The 25032-nt window shown below is 36.7% G+C and overlaps 2 protein-coding genes across 4 annotated transcripts in view; one reads left to right on the top strand and one right to left on the bottom strand.

Annotated features, from left to right (window-relative positions):
* RunxB (RUNX family transcription factor Runt related B) overlaps positions 1 to 19490 on the top strand; it is an 89766-nt gene extending 70276 nt beyond the window's left edge. For all 3 annotated transcript variants that reach the window (XM_089740080.1, XM_089740079.1, XM_089740078.1), the window contains exons 4-6: positions 2361 to 2558; positions 18189 to 18347; positions 18775 to 19490. In XM_089740080.1, coding sequence (XP_089596206.1) covers positions 2361 to 2558; positions 18189 to 18347; positions 18775 to 19265 — 848 coding nt within the window. In that variant the 3' untranslated portion in view covers positions 19266 to 19490. The remainder of the gene's footprint in view (positions 1 to 2360; positions 2559 to 18188; positions 18348 to 18774) is intronic.
* A 174-nt stretch (positions 19491 to 19664) lies between these two features.
* On the bottom strand, positions 19665 to 24528 carry LOC114239560 (carboxypeptidase B). Its single transcript, XM_028169803.2, has 7 exons — positions 24375 to 24528; positions 23544 to 23677; positions 22795 to 22955; positions 22042 to 22164; positions 21551 to 21656; positions 20451 to 20597; positions 19665 to 20072 (listed from the first exon to the last, which is right to left on the bottom strand). The coding sequence occupies exons 1-7, from the start codon at positions 24526 to 24528 to the stop codon at positions 19800 to 19802; spliced, it is 1098 nt and encodes a 365-aa protein (XP_028025604.2). The 3' UTR covers positions 19665 to 19799.
* Between the last annotated feature and the right edge of the window lie 504 nt (positions 24529 to 25032).

The raw sequence follows: 25032 nt of genomic DNA on the forward strand, positions 1-25032 counted from the left end.
ATTAAACTTTCGTAGCAAGTCTACGAAGTCGGTCTTAACTGTGAAGTCTACGCTACGGCTACGGATCTACATTTTCGTAGAGCGTAGCACGAGCCACCTAATTGAAACTGCATTAAATGATTGACTAGCAGACGTACGCTTGTAGTGTCAATCGTCGAACCGCCAGTATTAACCATTAGGTATGTGTGTCGATATGCCAGTGATTGTTCAAACGCTTGCCGCCGTGTTTGCGGCCGTTCTGCGGTCTATGTATAACGACGGCATTTCAGCTACCTTCTATTCTCAATTTGCGTCACAGTGTAACACAACTTCATTTCGATGTCCTGTTTTCATTGCTGCTTATGATCTCGGTATTGAATTTAATTTGACCGTGAAACTGCCAATGTTTAGTGAGCTTGTTTATTTACGAGAACTATGTTTGGCTGCGATGTTCTAATTTTGAAACGATAGAACGATCCGCGGTTTCGACTTTGGTCTGGGCTTATTATTTCAATTGGGTTGTTAATCGTTGTATTAGCTTAGAGATTTTCATTTTTTGTTGTTTATAAGTAAGTGTTCGACGAATTTGTATACATCTTACAAAATTAGATATTTAATAATTTTTACTGACGAATCCTTTTAAGAGAGCAAAGAGTAAGTAAGCTGTGTTTCTAAAGTTTTGATAGTGTATACCAACGATTTTTTTCAGCGTTCTAATCGTAGACTCATACAGTATACATAATAATATATGGCAATCGTCGTCTCATTATGCCGAATCGATAAATAAAAAGTGTCAACTACTAAATATATTTGCTTTCACTAGGTGTCAACTACTAGCATAGTATCTTTATTTTATTAAAAAATAACATAAAAATATATGTCGTGGGCGCGCCATGGATGGCCAAGCGGTAGTTTCCGTCATCATTCGTATTCGATTGAACTCAGTTTAGTCAATAAAACTTTTGAATAATAATTATTGAAACTCAACACACACAACTTTCACAATGACAGGGTAAACCGACAGTTTCGTTCCGCATACCGACAGACCGACTGCCAGAGACTCGCTGACTGAGACGGACGGACCGTCTGATGCGGACTGAATGACTGTCTGACATGGAATGCCACGACTCTGTCCACGTACCGCCATTTTATACTGTGGCGTTACGGAGTCTACCCTACATTTTGTGATATTTATCAAAACAACATTTCATCACTCAAAATAATAGTCAAAACAACGTCTTAATATTACTAAAAGTCGTTAACCACGACATATACATTAGTTTTATTGCTACAATTCTTGTCACATTCTGGAAAGGGAATAACTTGCGCAGCTACTACTAATTAGAAGTTCCCTCTAATATGGCTCCATACCAAACTATGTCAATAATATGTTTATTAATAAATAATGTTTACTAATAAATCCTTAAGGTGTCATCTACTGGGTATTTTACCCTAGGCTCAAAGTCTAAATTGTAAGATTTTGTGTTTTTTTTTGTTTTTTTTTTGTTTTAATCCGTCTCCGCGGTGGTGGTACGTGACGGCGCGCGGAATTCTCGCACGGCTGACACCGAGCTCCACAAATCAACCGCCGACGGAATAACCCTTCAAGATTTACTTGCGAATTCTTAATGCAGTTGAGGGTGTTGTTTTTTTAATCTCGCGTAATAGTATTTTTAGGGTACGATTGCACTATTTGAGGATTACAAAAAAAAAAATGTTTTATAAGTTGATTTTGAACTTCAGACGCAAGCGGCAAACTCATGAATGTTTCACGGCCACAAATAAGTAGGGTGGTGTTCCTAACTGTGCGGGCTCATATTAGTAAATGCCCTACCTCCATCAGATGTCGTACCACCAGTTTTACTGTTTATTATTCATAGGCTGGAAATTTGAATTGGAATTTTTTGTGCAAATTAAAATTTTTGAGACTTTTCAGAATATGTACAATATTAGTAAAGCACAAACTAGGTCATTTGCCTAGTAGATAATAAAACAAAAGATATGGATATTCGAGTTTCGGCTTAGTCGAGCTACCCGATTCTATGTAACTTTATTTTTAATGCCATGTATCCATATATAATGTTAATCTGCCACGAAGCATTAATTCATATCTCAGGGTGAGATCCGTGGGTAGTTTGTGCAAAGCACGGCTCTTGCTAGGGTTCGTGTTAGCACTATCGTCAGGCTTGAGCCCCGTGAGCTCACCTACTAGTTAAGGTTACGCTGATGTGGTCTCCCTAGACCATCAGTTTAGGTAGGATAAAAAAAAAGGTAGCCGTTTGACATGAACCTTGGATCGTGAACTAATCTTTTAACAAAATACTTGTACCTCACCGTATTGCACTGGTGCTATGTTAATATTTAAATGTTTTATTTCGCAGGGAAATCTTTTACTCTAACGATAATGCTGGCAACTTCTCCTCCGCAAGTCGCGACGTACCAAAAAGCCATCAAAGTCACGGTCGACGGCCCCAGAGAGCCGAGGTCCAAGACTCGACACCACGGTTTCCATCCTTTCCATTTCGGGCCCAGGTTTGCTCCGGATCCTTTGATGGGATCACTACCTTTTAAATTGTCCGGTAAGTGAAAGGGAAAGTATCATTTAATTTGATTTTGACAATTCTTCTTGAAAAATACGGTCAATAAAAATCTCACTATTTTTATTGATCAGTTTGGTCACGACGACTAAGGTGTTATATTAGAAGTGGACATTAAAACATTGTGCTAATGAATGCTGTAATGTATTGGATATGTCTGCGACTAGTGGAAGCTGAATACAATAAAACACTAGTCATGGTTTTCAGTGTTTTAAAACTACTTTTAAGAAAGGATTGTTTGTAACTACAAAAACTGTAAAGTACTATTCGAGACGATTTAATATACCTACTGACAATTAAAAAAGCGGGATTAAATCGTAAAAGTTGTTTTAGTTGAAAATGCTGTATTTATAAATTTCATTTTTGACTAAAGTTTATAAAAAAATAGTGTAGGTATATATGAAATTTATATTAATTGACGCTTTGGATTATTTGACTTTTATTAAAACTCATTGAAATCCAGCGCTAAGTAGCTACAAAAGAAAAAATAAGAATAGATATCTGTACTTTAAGTGGGAAGTATCTTGTTCAACAGATTTAGCACGTACCTACAAACTTCTCAAATGCCAGAAATAAATATAAGAATATCAATTTCTGCGTAGACAGTCCGTTACTGCGGATATATACAGAAATATTCGGTCGACTAGTCGCCCTTCTTCCCGTTTCCAAAGGATCCAACTGATATTAAATTGTCAGCGGGGACCGTTGTAGCTCGCGTCCGCTTCAAAAGGGTATTTAATTTTGTCGAGAAGTTTTGCGTGACAATTAATTATCAATTTAGATCCCTCTTTTGACACCTGTGAGGTGGGTGATTTGGTTACAAGGACATATAGTTACGTCTTCATTTTGTGTGATGACGATTTTTTTTATCACGATTTGAACACAGTTTATCTAAATGTTAAGAATTTAAAACAATATGTTATATTTTTAGACGACTGTATTTTTATTAAAGAATTCCTTAGAATTTAAAAACCGCTGATTATTTCGCCGATCGTAATTCAATAATGCATTACCATACCTTCATAGCTGTCTGTATATTAAACTAATAAAAAATCGGAATAGCTCAATGGATTCTTTACACATTAAGTCAGAAGCAGACACGTGTTACAAATATGGCACCTGTTTAAAATTGCTTTCAATATTGAGCGGAGCGTAGTCGCCGGCGTCGCTACGGGGCGTCGCTAGGCATCGCTCCTTCACTTGCACCTAATAAACACCCCTGCTATATTACCCTGTCTGCGAAATATAATACGTTTTAAGATATTTTAGGAAGCTTGTTTCGATGTACATTTTTATTTGTAAATGTTTTTGTTGTTGTGCTTAATGATTTGATGGTAAGTCAACATCTGTACGGATATTGTATTAACTTGTCTCAACTGACTGCTTATTAAAGTAGAATATAAGCCGTTGTTACTAGGAAAATGATTATTCTGCAGTCTACATATTCGGGGTAAAATGCAGAATAATCTATTAGTAAGAATTATTCGTAATTTCACTCCTAAGGGCCAAAGTAACTGACGAAGGATTTTATGGAAGCCCATCATTATCAAAGCAAGAAGCTTGTGTTGAAACGCTTTTCGTTAGAAAGAAATATACCTATTTGAGTATCGGCGTCTTTGTGACAAGACGCGTTGTACTCGCATCGAACAATACAACAATGGCGTTGTTAAATATCTTTTGTTTTTCTAATGAAATATATAACTGACATACCTAATATGTTCACGAACGACTTCTACAATGAATAAAAACTAAGACCCGTTGAAGTTGAATTTTGCTTAATTGCTGTTGGTAGGGAGTGCTCTTATAACGTATCGGCTGGGTATTCGTAAATTCGATTCCCTTACGTAAAAAAGGGAGTATTACAATCTTACGTACGGGTAAATACGAAAACTTTGCCTATTTCTGCTGTGAGGCGGTCCTGCGTTCTGGTTTGAAGAGCTGGGACATCGTTAAACTCTACAATGGAGGCTTAGAGATTTCTCAAGATGAGTGGTGACATTCAGGTGACATATATGGGATCGGTCATCCACTCACTACCAGAAGAACTCTGTCATCTGTCACTGCTTTAAAAGGCTGTTCAGTCAAAATATGAACATTAGAATTATATTATAATATTATAATGGTAACACTTAAGTCCTAAATATGTTGCTAATTTTAAGATTTTCTCTTGGCAACACTCTCTTCCATTCCAGTCTTTTAGCTTCGTGCATGGCAAGTTGTAATTAAATTATAATAAAATTAGAATAAACGCGAATGTTCATTTTACAAGCCTGTATTTTGTTTATACATGGCTAAACATAACGAACAAAAAAAACTGTTGTTGTTATTACTGAAATTGGTATTGAATGAATGAATGAAAATGATTTATTTCAGACAACAATTTCGTATGTGTACATAGAGAGCATCATCGAAATACATTTAAAATTATCGAAACAAATAAAAAATATTTATTAAAAATATTATACAAGTTGATTTAGTGTTAAAAAAACAATTGAAAAAGTAAACAAACTTGGTCGAATTGCGGATCTCATTTCCATTTGAAGTCGGTTAAACAAGTGAACGTTTAAAATTATGTTGTAAAATCAAACTACCCATCATAAAGCCAAATCGAACGATGAAGTAGTACGATAATGTTCAAGAAATTAAACAATATCGTGCCTTACTGCATGAGCTGATGGTGACAGGAAAGGTAGATGGCAAACGTCCCAGAGGACGCAGTGCTACGGGATGGTCGGACCAAATACGATCTTCTCTGGACATCAACTTCCACAATGCCTTCCACAAAGCTAAGGATCGTAGAAGATGGAGGGAAATCGTACGGAAGAAGCTGATGCAGCGGGAGAGTCACGACCCTCAGTAATGAGGAAAACGACGCAAGGAGGAAGAATCTAGAAATATTTTTTATATAAAAAAAAAAGTAGCTAACTAGCACGATATCGAAATGTCGATGAATAACACCTTCGTAGTCCGTGACCATGAAGGTACTATAGTGCTAATACCTAGGTTTTCACACATTTCATAAACAAATAAAAACACGAGGATAAATGATAAAGTTATAATAGTTTTAATTTTTAATTTTAGTTTTAGTCTATCAATCGCGAAAACCGAAGAATTATTAATAATTATTACAAGATACATTTCAAATGTTAACACGTTAACAATTATGGTACAGAGAGCGTATGCAGGCGCTTGGAGTGTCGTCACTCGATGCGCCGTGTCGTAGGTGGATAATTAAGTTACAGCGCTTTGACACCGTACGTGTACGTAACGACGTTTGAGACACTTCCCTGCCTTGCTAACTGTAGGGCGACATTGACTGATCTGTCTCGAAGGCTTCAGTTACAGTGGTTTCTGAAAATAACAATTTTTAGCAGTTTTTTTATTGCTTAAACAGCTGAAGGAACTCACAAGAGGTCCTGGCGTTATGTGTTTACCAGAGTTTGTAGACATTTACAACGTAAATGTCGTTATCGATCTTAAAACACAAGGTTGGAGTCTCTAGTTATTAAAAAATTTTAATAAAACAAAATATTTTTTATGAATTATTTACGATGTAACTATTTGATTAATAAATGAATACTGGGGGTAGATCGCCTTGTGAGTCAGTATGGGTAGGTACCACCGCCCTGCCTATTTCTACCGCGAGGCAGTAATGCGTTTCAGTTTGGTCTCTATCGTCTTCATTAGCCACTTAACACTAGGTCGACCATAAGCTTTTCCACTCATCTACGCATTAAAAAAAGGGTAACCCATAAATGCGATACGCAGCGGCCTTGCTCTACCCCTGGCATTGCTGAAGTTTATGGGTGACGGTAACCTCTCACTATCAGGCGGGCCGTATGCTCGTCTGGCGACAAGGGCAATAAAAAATATAGGTATTTAATTTAAAAATCTGCTTTGTACTTGCAAAAGAAATAAATAATCGTATCAATCTATGGACAGTTCCAGTAATTCACACACATACACGCCAACGTTTGACGTAACAGTTCCATATAAAGAGATCAGTAACTTGAACCGCTTAGGCATCGTTCAAGTTCTCTTTGTTCCGTTCTAGAAACAATTTAGAACGCACTTGAAAATGTAAATTCCGCGCTCCGCGGCTGTCACGGAGGCACAATCCTGCCCTCTTAACGGGTACCAATAACCCTTTCGAAATCATGATAAATTATCCACACTCACGTTCACGCGCTGCTTTTATAGATACAAAACTTTAAACCGTGAAATCTGTTAAAGTGGATGTGGTATATTTTATTGTAAAAGTTATTTTTGAGGTAATATCTGTTTTGTGTTTACGAAACTCTAAACAAGCTGGATAGTCCTAATAGGCTAACCTTTTGTTAGGCGCTGGGGCAGGGTGACGTAGAGGTAAATGAAATAACGGGTGAACTAGCCAGGAAAGGCGCAGAGACGCCTTAGGCCGGTCCTGAACCGTCTACTAGCACCATCAACATCCACTGGCATCCGACTTCAATTGGTGGAAGTCTGTTGAACGCAGATGGCTCTAAAGAAACCTTGTTGTTGGGATTGTACAATCAATTTTATTATGCAAGAAATTCTCAGTCCAGGTCACGATAAGCTAAGAATTTTTATAAGGATTAATGGCTAAAAATTCCAAAGGAGTAGGCTGACACTGGCAAGGCCTCACAATTGGTTCTGTCTGCGGGTCTGTGAGGAGAAGTAAGAAACTCCTGCCCGCCTCTGTACTCTGTGACGGCTAGGTTTTAGGCAGGAAAATATACTAACTCCACGATCTACGAATGTTCTTTTAAAATATATTAGATATCATATTTAGTTTCGGTTCGTATATCTGTGTTCTGACATCGTCGTGTAAGCGCCACTTTAAGTCGCAACCTTCGTATTATTAATGAGAGAGCCTTAGAGAAAATTAAATATAGCATTAGGCTCGGAAGCCGGGAGTAAGAGGAAGGGGTGGGAAGAAAGCTCGCGTGTAACCCTTTTGCCGCGCCGCGACAATGCGGGTGCATAATTACGCATTTGTAAATTTTAAATGTCCCTCCCGCACCGTGCAGGCTTTTGTATGACGCGATTCGAGCTTTCGGTGCACCTTTAAACGGTGTTAATGTATTCGTATGATGAGTGAAGCGCTGTTAACTCTAAATGCGACGAGCAATTTTCATAAATCGTTCGCGTCCGTTGTTCTGTCAATTGACTTATTGTATTATTTTTTATTTTATTTGTGTGACAAATAGTCTGTCAATAATGCCTTATTGACTTAAGTTTCAGTTGTGTTTATTTCAAAATCGTATTTAATTACTTAAATTAGAAGCGCGCCTTTTTAATGGAACCCTAATTTTCGAACTACAAAACAAACATTTCAGTGTAACCTTCAACTCCCTTGTCTCAGCTGCTTTTCTACACAGAAAGGTTAATTAAGCAAAACAAAAAGGGGTTAAACAAAATCAATAGACGCAAATTCATTAAGCTCTAAGCAGATTGAAATCCAACATGGCGCGCAAGATGGCGCCGGCGGGTTAAGGCGCGTTGACAAAGCGGCATCGTTAGTTCGGGAGCCCTCTTATTAACCTTATGATGTACGGAGGGCATCTATCTTGCAAGCTTCCCGTCTGTGACGTCATGGTCTTTACAACTATCTATCTAATCATAATTCAAAATATGATGGCTAAGTTTTGTCAGTTATTTTGTAATACAAGTCATCATTTTAGTAGAATATATGGTCTGTTAACTTTGCTCTTTTGAAGGATGTTAATACGTTCTAGCGGATTCAAGTTAAAGTTTATTTATTTGACCGCTTCTTAAATGCTCAAAAATGTTTTTGTGGTTCTTGATTTGTACTTTTGTAATTCAAATGTATTATATTTGTGATCAATTGGATCACGGCCGATAAATTTTTTTAAGTGATGTATTCACGTTTTTACCTTCGCACTAATTTTGACTATCTCTGGTTTTATTAATATCGGTGTGTGACGATGACTAATAACAACAATTGTAATCGTTGTAAGACGGCTGTGCGGCTATTTTTAAGGTAAGTTCTTGATCAATTTAAAAACTACGGTTTAGAGGTGGAAAAAGGCCCCACTTCTACAAAAAAACACATGAGTCCGTATTAAATTATTGGTTTTAAATTCTATCGACCTTTAGTATTCGAGAGCTAAAGCTGCTTCAAACTATATTACTGATAGCATATTGCATAGTGCTTCAAAAGTGATAGAAGACTCTAGTTCAGACAGAAATGCCACCCGACCTCCTTTCTAACACTACCTTCAACTTCAAGTCCTCAATATGTAACTGTATCTATCTATTTATTTATTTTAGTACTTATCTTTCTAATTCCAATTTCTCTTGTAAATGCTAAAAGTTTTTGGGGCTCAAAAGGTAGGGCGGGCGTTTCAGTATCCATGTTATCAATAGAATACTGGGTTAGTGTTAGCAAGTCTTCCCAGGTTGAGATCCGTGAGCTTACAAACCGAGTGTAACTGAAATAACCTCTTATGCTACCAATGATTACATAGGGAAAAAAGTTATATTACCGTGGACTCGAGCATACGTAAAATTATAAACATAAAAAAAAAACATATTGAATGAAGTTCAACGGTACACGCACTGCTTAGTTTAATACGATGCTAATTTAATATTAATCATAATCATTCTATGATGAATTTCATCATCATCAATTAGGTACATAGATTATATGTATTTTAAATTCAGCTATGTATACGTGTAAACACAAATATCCTCTTTTAACATTATTACTCAGCAACAAAACGTTTGCAAACTAAAAGTGTCATTCAAATATGTGTAATTGTTTCAAGGAACACAAAAGTTAAATGAATTTTCATACGTTCCACGTGTCATGTTAAAGTTTCCAAAGCAACATTCTATAGAGTGTTAAGGTAACGTCGCACTATATGGAGCTGCGCTGTAACTGAGCTTTATCTGCTTAACACAATATCAAGATATCGTCTTCTCGCATTAAAACTGTATAATCTCAAAACTAACATATTTTACAGGAGAGTGTTTTAAAGGTTTAACATGTGATATTTTTAATATTAATCATGTTTGCAACTTTTTTTTTACTAGTTACATTATCTGTCTTTTAAAGTAAGATAAAATTATGTATTAATTTTGTTAATAGTAGTCAAAATATAGGTAAACTAAAAAAAAAAAGTTAACTACGCTCTTTTGATTTGGTATCACCAGTATTTATGAGAAAATACTGGTGATACCAAATGATTACGCATATTAACTCAATTTCAAATATTTTTGGAAATTTTTCACTTTTAATGCGAAAAGACAATGAATGTATTAATAAAATTATGCCACTTTTGTTCATTCTTCATCTTGCGTAGTTATAAGTCAAATGACTCGATTTTCCTGCGTACTGTATAATGCAGCACGAAACAAGCTTGATGAGTTAAATAGTGTTTATTGACCGCGGTGCAGTTTCGCAGAGTGCGGTCTTACCTTTATTCTTTGTCAAAACAACTACGAGTAGGTGAAACAGTTTCATGTAAAAGCTTGTGACAAATTTCATTGTCGACGAATTCATTTTTGGATGCGTCAAATACTTTTTTTTTTCTTGTGCCGTATCAGAATTTAATTGTAAATTTAATAGTTTAATGTTTTATGATCATACTACATTAAAGAGGATCTAGTTGACGGAATAGACAAGATAATTTATAACTTAAATATGTGAATACGCAATTTTTCTGATACAGCGGAGAAATTACAACGTAAAATAAATAAAAAAATACTTGAGATAGATTAGGATAGATTCAGGAAAAGTGCTTCAACAATAAATGTCTACATTCGATTAAACACCCTAGATCCTTAAAACAAAAGACTAATAAGTGAAATCACTCGACCGACTCTCAGAGAATGATGTTCGAAGAAATGTAAAATAATTACTCTAAAGTGCTTTGCCCAACCCTTTCTCTAATCACCGCGGAGGGTCTTAGAGAGCCGTTAAAAAATTCCACCCTAATCCGGGGACATTGGAATCAAACTAAAAAGGTAAAGACTTTTATCCTGGTAATCCCGGGCGTCTTCGCGGATTAGCGCTGTAGTATCGGAGGAAAAATGCAAGACGCAATCTAGCAAATGGCATTAAAATGTTTGGGTTCAACCCTCTCGTAGCGCGGCGCGATTTTTCAAAGTCGTAGAAAAAACCCCTTCGTCCGAAGCAATGGAGCGAACTGGCACGTCTTCTGATGCGGCCAATCCACTACTACTGCGACTTCAACGCTCTTGATCATTTCTGTTCAAAAGTTATTTTGTGTTTAATTATACGTTACTATTTCTTGCTTTTATTTAGTTACTAAAACTACGTTGTTTACCTAACAAAGTAAATAACAAAATTTCAAATTGAAATTCACTTTTTAAAGTAGTGTAATTTTTAAAATGAAGCCAGCGGAATTTGATTTTTTTCATCAAAAAATCTAAAATAGTATGTCGAGTATCAAAATTTGTTAGTCAAAGTACGACACGACGATTACACACTGTGCACACAATACAAAGAATTCCAACATTTTTAACGAATGCAAATCGCAAATCGTCTGGAGCCTGCCCTTTCCTTTGAATCTTTGAACAGGGAATACAAAATGAAACAATCCCTTTCCATTTTTCATGTCGTGGATGAGGAAGAATCTTAAACTAAAACGAATTATTCTGATAGCTTTAAGATCGGAAGGAAGTTAACTTGAGTTAATCCTTTTTTTTCTATACTATAATAATAATATAATAATAATAATAATAAAGCTTCTAGATTTAAAAGATAACATATTTATTTCACTACAAAAGGCAGCTATCCTAAATACATGCAGAATAGTGAGAAAGTTCATGCAGCTTGAAGAAAACCAAACTTACTACACGCAATAAAAACTAGCATAATTATTAACTCATAACTAATGTATATTACTTGGCCAAAAGCCCGTATATACAGTTCCACCGGCTCTGTCGACAGACTGAACTGAGAAAGGGGAAACATATGAAAATAATAATAATAATAATAATAATATTATAATAATTATTAACTCATAACTAATGTATATTACTTGGCCAAAAGCCCGTATATACAGGTCCACCGGCTCTGTCGACAGACTGAACTGAGAAAGGGGAAACATATGAAAATAATATAATATTATAAAGAGGAAAGATTTGTTTGTTTGTTTGTTTCGAATAGGCTCCAAAACTACTGGACCGATTTGAAAAATTATTTTTCCATTAGAAGCCGACATTGTCCCTGATGAACATAGGCTACTTTTTTTTTATTTTTTTTATTTTTTGGTTTCATGTGTGTTTTAATGTTTCCGAAGCGAAGCGAGGGCGGGTCGCTAGTCGTAAATAAAATCCTCAACTAGGATAAAAAATATTTAGGAATATTTATATTTTGAAGCTATAACATGAAAACTGTAAATTATGCAATTAATGAGCATTCTCAAATATTGGTTGTAGGAGGTATTTTCACTACGCGGATAAGTGCCTTCTGTCAATGGGAAATCTGTCGCATAAATATACGATTTAATTCGATTGATCCGATAGCGGTTTTTCCTAACATTTGTTTGCGAATAAGTTTGAGACTAAAGGATTGCGCGTCCGGTGTTTCTTTTTTTTTTTGGGCGAACGAGCTCACAGCCCACCTGTTGTTAAGTGGTTACCGGAGCCCATAGACATCTACGACGTAAATGCACCGCCCACCTTGAGATATCAGTTCTAAGGTCTCAGTATAGTTACAACGGCTGCCCCGCCCTTCAAACCGAAATGCATTACTGCTTCACGGCAGAAATAAACAGGGTGGTGGTATATATCCGTGCGGACTCACAATCGTGAACAATTGTTGAGTACGTATTTCATTAGAAAAATTGGCACCCGCTTGGGATTCGAACACCTGTGCATAGCTCTACACGAATGCACCGGACGTCTTTATCCTTTAGGCCACGACGACTTCATATAATTACAATATTGTGTAATAAAAATCAAACTTGCAAAAAATATATTTGCGAAATTACTTTAAAATTAAACCACAGGCCTCAAGGTAGGTGGCGGCATCTACGGGCTCCGGTTACCACTTGCACATCAGGTGGGCTTTGAGCCCGTTCAAACAAAAAATAATATGAATTCGGTGGCGCTTTAGTTCGGCAGCTCTAGTTGGGCCAAAGATCGTGGTTACATTTCTGACTTAGGGTAAACATTCACGTAAGGAGCAGGTTTGTTTGCTCTTTGTTAGAGAGTTTAATATCTTATATGTAAGTACATATTTAAACGTATGTAATTATTGTTTCGTTTTCACAATAATGGAGATCCTAATTGGGAGCCTCGGGGACGATCGTGAGTGTTTTCTCTATTGTTGATTTCATGTATTATAGTAGACCGCAGTATTGATAATCAGGTCGGCTTCTGATGGCTCATGATTATTTATTTATTACACTTCATGTAAAATTTACATCGGTGGACTTCATCCCTGAGTTATTTTCTACGAGTCAACCAAAGGTAGAGCAGATAAAATAGTGGTAGGTGCAATGAAATTTATATTAAATTACAAATACATACACAAAACACATATAAGCGTTTTGTGTATGTATTTGTAATCTATATATATAAAAATGAATTGCTGTTCGTTAGTCTCGCTAAAACTCGAGAACGGCAGGACCGATTTGGCTAATTTTGGTCTTAAATTATTTGTGGAAGTCCAGAGAAGGTTTAAAAGGTAGATAAATATGAAAATGCTCGGAATAAAAATAACAAATTTGTTTTTCCTTTGATGTGTCCCCCGTCGGACGTATTCCTTTTGTTTGTTTTAAATTTATTTTATATAAATGTTTAGGTCTTTTATTTACCGATTGAGGCACTACGAAGTCTGTCGGGTTAGCTAGTTTAATATAACTTTCATTGCGCCTACCACTATTGGAAGCCGCGCTGATGATTCTTGAGCTGATATGTAACATACGTGAATGGAATGGTCTGGCAGGTGCAAGGTCTCATCTGGGCTTGAGTATGAAGGTTCGTTCACCCATGAGTTTTGTACTCGTCCATTGCTAGTACAAATTTTACTCTGTAATATCTCAATCGCAAATCCGAAATTATGCTTAGCTGAACAAGTTAATACCGCATCCATTTTCTGTTGCGTTAACGGTTTTTTATCATATTTCTTCCTAGTCGGATACTCTAGGCAACGTAGTCGTGGCTGTCGGTGGACAGAGTTGCGTCTCGTTGTCGCCGGTCGCTTCCAAGGCAGTCGCACGTCGAGCGATGTTGCTTCATTGGAGGCGGATGTTGGCATTGCGAGCACACTGCAATGGCTTTCGTAGTGCTAGTGATGACGTCAATCCAGCGCGTGGGGATCGACCTCGAGTTCTTCTGTCTTCTATACAGCCCTGTACGACAAGTCTCTCCACTGAATCTTCCTTTCCGGAGATGTGTCCAAAGAACTTGAGAATTCGTAGCTGAACAATCGGCGAAAGTCTATTTCGAATATGAAGTTCTTTGAGGATGGAAAAGTTGGTTTGAAACCGTTTTTACTTTACATTTTGTTTTTACCATATATAATTTAATTTTTTTTTATAAATAGAGAGTTGAATGAACTCACAGTCAACCAGTTGTTAAGTAGTGATCGGAAAACAGAGACCCTAATGTGTACGCCACCACTACAGTTCTGTAAGCGTATGACCTTGACCTGAACTGACTAGAGCACGAGTCTCGTTTCCTGGTAGAAACTGGTGTTAAAGATATTCGGTACACCAATTGCGCTTACGCTTATATAGTGTTTGGCTGACAACAATGACACAAGTGAACAATGTTTGTCGGTTTTATTTATTATTTTTAATTAATTAAAACTACTTTTGGGGTTTTGTGCTTATCTTACTGTAATCATAATATTTTAAAGATTGAAATAGAAATTGTTGTTAAATGTTGACGTACAGTATTTTAGTCGTCCGTGATCATGAAAATAAGTATTCAAGAAGTAGAAAATGATATAATGAAGATTTAAAATAAAAAAACATGAAATTTAACTTATCGTACAAAACAGTCAATTTTATAACCCAATGAAGGTAAAAACAGTTAAACTACGGAGCAATTTTAGACAATTTTGCCATAAACTGAAATCGGTTACAAAGTAAATAGCTTTCGCAACGCATTCCGATATCTCAAATCGTTATCGTAAAAGCTCTGAGCCGCCTCGAGGCAAGATTAAGCCCCGCTTAATCCTAAAAAGCTGCTCTTGTCTAATTGCAACGAACTCATAAAGCACTACACCTATAAAGGCTAAGCGGTCGGATTCAAAATAATGTGTTTTACATTTTCGTACCGTCGGTATCTGCGACATAAAACGGCCTGTAATTTATTCTATTGCTGAAAGGGTTGGGTACGCTCAGGGTGGGAATTACCCAAGGTGGGTGCTAAAGGGTTAAGCCGAATATACGGGGTCGCGACGACGGCAAACTTTGTTAATTTATGCGCTTAAAAATGTCAACTGAAAATTATGACGCCAAAACAAATTTCCCGTTTTCTTTTTTTTTTTTCGTGAATACGATCGCGATGGTGGTCAAGTCTTTCAAACGATTTAAAGTACAGAGATTACGTGCAATGTCAACAAATCATATTTAAACTTGACTTTTTGTAACGAAGTTCCTTATGGGACGATGTGGAGGGGTAACCTAACCGGGAAAAAACGTCCGTAACGTAAGATTTTTATTAGTAATGCACACAATGTACGACTTAACTTTGTAATAACGTACAAATTAGTAATGCACACAGTTTATGACTTAACTTTGTAATAACGTACAAAAAATAACATTTTTTTTATTCCGTTTAATGAGATACGTTTGTGTTAAAGTCACCATAGAATATGGACACAACAAAACGAGTGTCGTTTATAAGGTGCGAATATTTTAATTCGTTGGTTCACGAATAAAAGCAAACTAGACTTAAAATATCACAATACTCAATATAGAAATTACAGCGACGGTTGGGTATGAAAATGAAGTTAGTTTACTAATACGTATTTCATTAGAAAAATTGGTACCCGCCCGCGGGATTCGAACACCGTTGCATGGCTAGATACGAATGCATTGGACGTCTTATCCTTTAGGCCACGACAACTTCAAAAAGATATTATGGAAAAGTGATGGTCCTTCAAGATTACCAGTTTTAAGCACCCATATATTCTTAAACCATTGTAATTTACGGTCAATTAGCCTTCTTGAAAAATATTCCAAATTTTTACGTCTTATATTATCTACACGAGTCACAAACAATAAAAGCAATGCGTGTTCATTTCAATGCCTACATTATAAAGAGTTTCGAAACGCAAATATCATAAAGTTACGATTTACAGGCGCGAAATTTTCAAAGCAATTGTCAAAGTAGGTTTTAGTAGGTAACAATTGAGGAGTGCCGCGACGTAGATAACGCGGGAATTGTAACAAGATCCGCGAGGGCGGACGGAGTCATTATTAAAATATTCCGTCGGCTGCATTAAGTACGCTGCCAGTTTAGACAAACACTTTTTTAAATCCCTATTATTGTGATTATTGAATTGCAAATTATCATTCATTCATATGATATTTAGAGATGTACAATATCAACAATAATATTCGGCTGACGTGTCATAAAATACATATAATTCTGCTGTTATTATATCATTGTTAAGTCTAAGTCTATTGTGTTCAAACCAATGTGCTCCATTTAAATCTAAATAAGAACCTTTTTTAAATACAGATTGCTTTTGGGCACTAAATTAAAAACCATTTTAAACGAAATGCGGAATGGAGAATTAATGTTTGTGTAGTTCTATTAAGTAAATTGAGTCAAATTTGAAACGTCTGCAACGGTGTCATAAAAATTATATTCAGAGGGTAGTCGTTACCGATTCCAACCATACCTATTCCCTCGGCTGGCTAGGCGACCAAAGCCGAAAACCAATCATTCGCGAAGCAAGCACTTGTAATTTCAAATCTCGTCAATGTCAAAAACAATTGACAATCGATTCTGCGCGGCAGCTCAATATAAAACCGTCACACGGCCTTCTTAAATGCAGTAATTAATATTGCTTTTAGAATTTAATTATAAGCAATTTCCGTGTTCGGAATGTCTTGCACTATTTAATTTTAATGTATTATTCTTTCTTATTGATTTATACCTTTAAACGAGCAATTCTTGTACATATATATTATATATAATTTGAAACTCGAAAACGGCTCCAACGATTTTTATAAAATTTAGTATACAGGGGATTTCGGGGGCGATAAATCGATCTAACTACGATTTGTTTTCAGAAAATGTTGTTTTATTCGTGTTTTCAATAATCAACTTTATCGATAATCAACTTTATGACTCTTCCCGACATCTATTGGCGAATAATAACACTATTTTTCATAATTGAGAGCAACTAACTGCTTTAAAGTCACAATAACACTAAAGCTATTTCAGCAGATGGCGTTGTTAAGCCACCCGAAGCCAATGAGGGTTTGGTTTAAGGTTAGACCAAGAAAACGAATTGTTTATTTATATTATTTGTGTCTTTTTAACTCACGTGTTCAATTAAAAATGCCTAAATGATCTTGGAATATTTCATCATTTTATCAATGTGTAACTTGTATTTAAATATAATTTCTAAAAAATACAATTTATAAAAAAAAACCGCGCAAAGCTCGGTCATCGTCTAGTGGTATTTAATGCACAAGTGACAAAACATGTCAGATTTTCGTTTAGGTAGGTTCTTCATTCTATTCGGTCCCTTACGTAGGGAGCGAGCTCTTAGTCCTCACACTCATTATTTAAATATTTAAACGACTGCGTTAAGTGTCTTGTTATCGTTACTAGAACGTTTTGCGAGTGCTCCGCTATTGTTGTGATGATTGAATTCGGAATCGTCTCTTTGTTTGCCAGTTTTATTGAAGTACTTCAAATTTATTTGTCGTGTACAATGGGTAAGTGTGCTAACGGCTCACGTAATGTCAAGTGGTTATTGGGACACCATAACATGAATGATGCCAACCGCTTTGAGTCATGAGGAAGGTCAAAGTCTCGTTTTGATCCAGAGCGCGTGATTGGGCAACAGAGATAACCAGGATACCAGTGCCTATTTGTGCAGGCTTCCAATATCCTCTGCTATCAAGATAATGCTAGTTTCATCCATTAATATCCTTTAGTGACTGTCAGCTGTCAAAAAACTAGATCTTTTACTTGTAATTTTCTTTATTTTTTATTGCATTTATGGGTGGACGAGCTCACAGCCCACCTGGTGTTAAGTGGTTACTGGAGCCCATAGACATCTACAACGTAAACGCGCCACCCACCTTGAGATATAAGTTCTAAGGTCTCAGTATTTAACGGCTGCTCTACTCTTCAAACCGAAACGCATTACTGCTTCATAGCAGAAATAAGCAGGGTATCACCAGTAATTACGCAAATTATAATTTTGCAGGTTTGATTCTTATTATACGATGTTATTCCTTCACCTTGAAAGGCAACCGTTAACATTTAGTTAAGTACGTATTTCATTGGAAAAATTGGTACCTGTCTGCGGGATTTGAACACCGATGCATTGCAAGATGCAATTGCACCGGACGTCTTATCTATTAGGCCACGAGGACTTCTAAGCTTGTTACTGATAATAAGTTAATTTGTACTCAGGCATAGCTCATCAGTTGGCTGGTCTACCTGGAGGCGAATGGGGAGCGCTAGCCCGGCATTACCCCCCACCAATTCTGCCAGCACATCCGCACTTCACTCCACATGTGCTGCCTCCAGCGCATACACAGCCCCCAGGACCCCCACCGCCTCACGAAAACGGTAAGTCGCTTTTTCAGATTCTAATTCAACATACGGTGGTGGTTCTGGTGGCAGGACCTCATGTGAGCCCGCGCGGGTAGGCACCACTACCCTGCCTATTTCTGCCGTGAAGCAGTAATGTGTTCTGGTTTGAAGGGTGGGGCAGCCGTTGTAACTATACTTGAGACCTTAGAACTTATATCTCAAGGTGTGTGACGCATTTACGTTGTAGATGTCCATGGGTTTCAGTAACTACTTAACACCGGGTGGACTGTGAGCTCGTCCACCCATCTAAGCAATAAAAAATAAATAAATAAAATATACGTAATTGAAGAATTGGAAGTTTTTACAGTTTGGCGTAAATACCAAGAAACAAGAATTTCGGACTAAGTCAATTCAATTTTAAATTCCTTTATTTACAGAGTACTAAAATTTCTTATCTTTACAGACGTGACGTCAGATAATCCAATATCAATGCGCGCTCACAGCACTACGAGTCCATCGAACTCCCGGCCGTGCTCCCCGCAAGACGATGACATATCCGTCACCGCTTCAATGAGTCCTCCTCCAGACGAACGGCCGGGAGCGTTCACCTCCGTCACCAGACCAAGAAAACCCCTGCAGCCACTACCGGCTCCGTCGAGTTTATTCCACAGTGCATTAGCCGCTCAATTATTCCTAAATTCCCCTTTACTCCCCACCCCGCCAGCGTGGTTGTATTCGCAACTCTACGGCGGTTACGACTGGTGGCTGCGACCGCCTGCACCCCAAGAGGATCCCAGCTCGAGCCCAGACAGGGAGGAAGAGAGCTCTACGCCTTCGGTTGCGGGTAAAAAACGTCCCGCGTCCCCAGAGTGGTCGGACCAAAGCGTTCGGACGCGAAGCAAGTCGCTTACGACGCCCGAGAAAAGGCCTGTCGATGTTTGGCGCCCGTATTGAGCTAGTAATGTTTATGTATAAACATAAAGAAATCGGTTAATAGGCCGTCCGAAGTATACCGTGACAGTGAACTGAATGTGTCGTGTTTTAAAGATAAAATAGTGAACGTTGTGAAACGATAGGTGTTTTCATCAATAATAGATACGAAATGAATGTGAAATCGTACGTTTTATGATTGTTGAATGTATTATAAGATAATGCAATCTGTAAATAAAGTTATCGAGATTTTTAATAGATCGTGTCCTTTATAATGAATTTTAATTAAAATATGAACTGATACACATCAGGCTGGTGTGAGGAGTAAAAAGTTTTGGATTGCGTCCATTATAGTCGAAACCGCATCAGCGAGCTATTTGGCACAGGTCATTGCAACGGAAACACGTTTTCCGTATCGTTTTAAATTGTTCTTTTATTAATTACAAAAATGTTTTCGTATTTAAACAATATTTTCCATAGACGTTCCATTATATATTAGATTACATAACGTAGCGGTTAAATTCTTGATTTATCATTCATTTATATAAGCAGAATATATCATTTCGAACAGTCACACGACTGGCAACTTTTACTTTTCCCGTCAACAAAATCCAACAATCTGAATACTCCATTCATTACTTCTTTGGCGGTTGACTCGATTTCGTTTTGAGGCAGCAGGAATCTGTGTTTCTTCCCTCTCAATTCAACCATATACGAATAAGGTATGCCCGCAACAGCGTAACTCCAATCTATACTGTTGCCGCACGCAAAATACATGAGATCCTTCGTACTGCCTACTTTATATGTGCGTCCGCTTGTTTCATATATTGCCTGCGAAATACAAAAATAATCGTTCAAGTTGCAAACGATTTAGTGGAAAAATCTAATTAATTTTTTTTTTTTTAAATATGGAACTCTTTATCTTCGTGTCTAATGAGTACAATTCCAAATTTATAAAAGAACTAGCCGTACTGGCCGGCTTCGGTGGGCATTTAAAATTAACATTATTATTTATCGTCATTATTATTAGGGGGTCCAAAACTCATATAAATATTTGCCTATCCATTAAGTACATGTATTTTCTACATGGATACCAAGTTTCAAGTCAATCGGATGCATGGTTCAGTAGTTATAACGGAACATCCGTAAAAACCACTGTAGATTTATATATTAGTATAGATATAGATAATAATCGAAAACCACATTGACCTTTGCAATAGAAGTGCCTCCTTCCAACAGCTCCACATAATCAGGACATGGTTCATCTGTGTACCCCCATGGGAATATAATGACTTCGCCGTAACTATGAAACGATAGAAACACCTTGAACGGCGTCGAGCTTTTGGTGATCAAGCGCTGTAAAAATAAACACGTCATAAAATAATACATAGTTACTATTTTTCATTTAAAACAAATAGAGACAACACAGTGTTAACATTGAACAGAGGTTTTTTTTTAATTATCCTTGTAGGCAGCATACGGCCCAGCTGAAGGTGAGTAGTTTCGTCGCTAATGGACGTCAGTAATACCAGGGGTTTAGCCAACTGTTAAACCAAGCCACTGCCTACTACTGTCTTTTAATTCTAACACACAATCTTAGACACATAATCTCAATTCATACAAACTACATTAAGCGTCATACTTCTTTAATGTTGTTGAAATAATGACACGACTAAGATAAAGGAAATACATTTTACGGCGATTCCAAAGGAATACGCTACGAATTTAATATGAATTGATTTAAACTGGCAGCACATTTTAAGTCCGGATGCATATGGTACGCTCATGTCTGTTAGGTAAATTTCGGACGTACATCTTCAGGCGTTCGGCGGATGCATTTTTTGTTTGTATATGTACATGAGCAGAGGAGCCTATGATCATCAGTTAGGAAGTGGATTCCTCAACCCATAAACATCACACAATTAGCATGACGTCACCTGCCATCGGATATTACGCCTTACAGTCCTGGCGCATGACTGCTTCGGGACAGGGATAAGCAGGATAGTATACCTACAAGTAAGTACGGGCTCACAATACGTCCTACCATCACTAACATTTTAGTACTAAATAACGCAAACTAATGCTTTGGTTTAGGCCATCCTCTTCGTTTAATTGGAAGAGTATTACATATTACAGTGGTATTAAAGATATCAATAAAATAGCCAAACTGGCACAGGTACAATCTGCATCCAAAATTATACGTCATTGTCATATCATTGTTACATTCAATCAATTGCAGTTTCCTTATTTTGGTAATATGGAGCACTGAATGAATCGTAATTTGGAGCATTGAATCGTAATTAACTCACTCTTAGAGCGACCGTTTCAGGTTCGGAGAATGGTTTCGGTCCTCGGTAAAAGATGTTACCCGGGTCTTCTGATGAACCTTCCTCGCCTTTCTCTCCCCAGCCGTAACTGAAACGATTTATTTTAACACTATATAAATCTCCGGTCTGAAGCATTTATGTAATCTACATTAACGCTTTTGGCCGGTTTTATTTTAATATTTGAGTATTACAAACATTCAAACGATAAGTTGAAAAGTATCATGACATACTGAGCTTACAGGTGGTTTTAGGAGTACTAGTTACCGTAACACCTTAGCACTTTGAAAACAAGTACTACTTTTGACCAATTTTCAAGCAACGGCCGCTCAACTCAGGCAGTTAGACTGTGACGTCACATCAAAGTCACATGCGACCCGAATGCCACAAGCAGTCTCAAAACTTGGGATTGAAGTCACAATAGCGAAAGACCGTCTCATCGTTGGAACAGGAACGTGACGTTGGTTAGTCCTTACCTGAAATTCCTGTTAAGGTCAACTCCGACGCATTCACCGTAACGGGCCCTATTCTTACGCCACATTCTGTCGTGCGTGTGCGTGTATTCATAGCCGTCCGGATTCAGGACTGGAAGTATGTACCTAAAAACAAAAATGTGTTTTGGGAAGAGAGTTCGAAAATTATTCAAGAAAGTATTTAGACCTTTTGATCAATTTAAAATCAAAGTGATCATATTCATTAAATAGATCTCAATAGGGGCTAGTAAATAATCACCGACCTTGCCACCGATTTGTAATGGAGATTCATCACTGAAAAGAATTGGTAAGAAAATCGGCGCTTTTCCAAATTTACATGTAGTACATAACCATCGTAAGACAGAAATTGGTGGTAGGACCTCTTGTGAGTCCATTTCTGCCGTAAAGCAGCAATGCGTTTCGGTTTGAAGGGTGGGGCAGCCGTTGTAACTATACTGAGAACTTAGAACTTATATCTCAAGATGGGTGACGCATTTACGTTGTAGATGTCTCTGGGCTCCAGTAACCTCTTAACACCAGATGGGCTGTGAGCTCGTCCACCCTTCTAAGCAATAAAAAGAAAAAGAAAAGAAACTTATAATATATGTATAAACACGTATGATAAGTGTCACTAGAATTTGAAGAAACCGGTTTGTATTTGTGAACATTGAGTAGTTAAGTATTTTATTAAGAAATTGTAAATCTAATTAATAGATATTGATTGTTTAAAAACTTAACAATATAATTAGAGCGTACCAATCCTTATTAGTTACACAATCAGGCTGCTCATGAAAGGTCTGGACGAGTCTATCAGCAATGTACGTCACGACAGCTGTGCTGATCCACTCACGGGGATGAATAGCTGCGTCTAACCAGACGCCAACGTTATATTCATTACCATTAGATACCTTTAAAATCTGTAAGGCAACGGGATAAAGTTTAATTTCCTCTTGACGACGTGATATGGGATCCGGGTATTATTCGCGTTCAGAGTCGGTATTTTTACTATAGATATGTGGTCTGCACATTGTGTCATAAATTCTGGTTGGATATATATGAATTAGAACAACTGACTTAAAGGAATATTTTTACTGAGTAGATTATTAATTTTATTATGAACAGCTAATATTGACAAAAAGTCAAACAAACAATGGCCGCAAACCAATTACAGAAGAGATGTACTCAAAAAGTTTGAATGCAACAACTTATTTTTTTTAAAACCAAACAACACTTTTCTAAATTCGAAACTGTTTTTGTTAGTTTGACCTTTTAACACCAAATGGAGTAAAATATTGATTATCGACCGGAATAAAAAAATAAAGGCAAAAAACTGTGTGCAAAAGACAATGCAGATCGACATTGTCTGGATAATGGAATAAATCCACTTTGATTTTGATCCCGAAAAAGTGCAATGTGTTTGACTTCATAAGGCAACGGCAATCGCATTTATTCCTTAGTATTTCGTGAATCAATGAAACTAATAATCACATAACACAAAATCTAACCTTAATATCTCGTCCTTCAGCAGATTTTCCAATAACGGCCACCGAGCACAAATAAGGGTATTCATGTGACAAATTCTCCATGAACGCGTAAATTACATGAAGACGATGATAGTTATCCCAATCCATTTCACAATCTATTATTTGAATAAAGAAAAACAATATTTAACCACACAAGCTAGCTCTTAAATGTTTTGAGGTTAGCTTCGTGAAGCATTGATTTAACCAGCTCTCTCAAATGCTATGAGAGGCTCCCCAAGGGTTAATCATGTTTACGATAGTAAATTCATCAACAGATGCCACAGAAATGATCTAAACATAAACATTGTGAAAGTATAAATGAGTTTACTTTTGACTGCTAATTGTTATTGTCTCAGCATAATGACTTTGTAATAAGCCTATCTAAATTTTAGGGTCTCGTCATAGTTACTAGCTACAAGTCAAGTAACAGACCGGTTTTGAACACTTTAACCATACTAAAATTGTATTAATTATTTATGATATTTACGGAAAAAATAATCTAAAACGGTCTTTTGAAGACCATTCTTTATAGGCACATTCTTAGATCTGTCGTTACAGATAGAGAAAAAGTACTTTAATGATGGAATCATGTTTTATAAATTCAATAGTTTATTTAAAAACTGGTTTCCTGTACGTTTTTCATGTTGCCTCAACGACAGAAAGTAAGAAGCAAAAAAAAAGTACGAGCGATATTAGATGATGAACTATTATAATACTAAGCTCATAAATTCATTTACTCAGAATTTGCGCAGGTAGAATCACATTATATGTCTAATGTATTAAAGTTATAGGTAAAAATATCGAAAATCTTACAGTTTGGTTTTCGGTTATTCTTTGAATATTTAATCCCTTGTTCCCTACTCAGTACAGACCCAACATCGCCAATTGCTATGGAATACGGTATCTCCCTTTCGTGAAGCATACCGGCTATCTGTGTGATTCTAGGTCCATCCACCATTATATCCATTGTGCTATTTTCTTCTTTCCAGATTGTTATCGCTACAGATAAAAACATAATTGGATCGACTGGCATGCGTTGTCGTATCTCTATTTATAAATCTAACATCAAGCCCTTTTATTCTGAACTCTTTTTGCAGTAGTTCACATTTCAAAGGATGTCATTCAGTTTCGTGCTTCCTTGTAAAGGCCTTATCTAACAGTTTTGTCTTCTATCTGCAGCCTACCCCAATTAGAAAGCTTTAGTGCGTTTTTCCTTATTTTTCAATTACTTTTTCTTTTCTTTTTGCCATCTTTAAGATATCCTATCTTATTGATATCCTAAAGAGGAGACCTCTCGAGTATTTCGCATTATGTGACCAGTCCGTGTTTATTTCATTTTAGTTAGTAGTCATTTTAAATTTAAAGACGATTTAATTTAAATATGAGATATTTAATTTAAATATAAGTTTTAAAATGGTTTAAAATACTTTTAGAGGTTTGATAATATATGGCTTATTGCGGTGCCGAACAA

Source organism: Bombyx mandarina, chromosome 03 (assembly GCF_030267445.1).
Source record: "Bombyx mandarina strain Sakado chromosome 03, ASM3026744v2".
Lineage (NCBI taxonomy): Eukaryota > Metazoa > Arthropoda > Insecta > Lepidoptera > Bombycidae > Bombyx > Bombyx mandarina.

Excerpts from the sequence above, each read along its gene's own strand:
- LOC114239560 (XM_028169803.2), bottom strand. The coding sequence starts at position 24,528 with ATGGATATAATGGTGGATGGACCTAGAATCACACAGATAGCCGGTATG. Across the intron at positions 23,678-24,374 it reads GAATAACCGAAAACCAAACT|ATTGTGAAATGGATTGGGAT; the intron begins GTAAGATTTTCG and ends TTCAAATAATAG. Across the intron at positions 22,165-22,794 it reads TGTGTAACTAATAAGGATTG|GTACATACTTCCAGTCCTGA; the intron begins GTACGCTCTAAT and ends TTTTGTTTTTAG.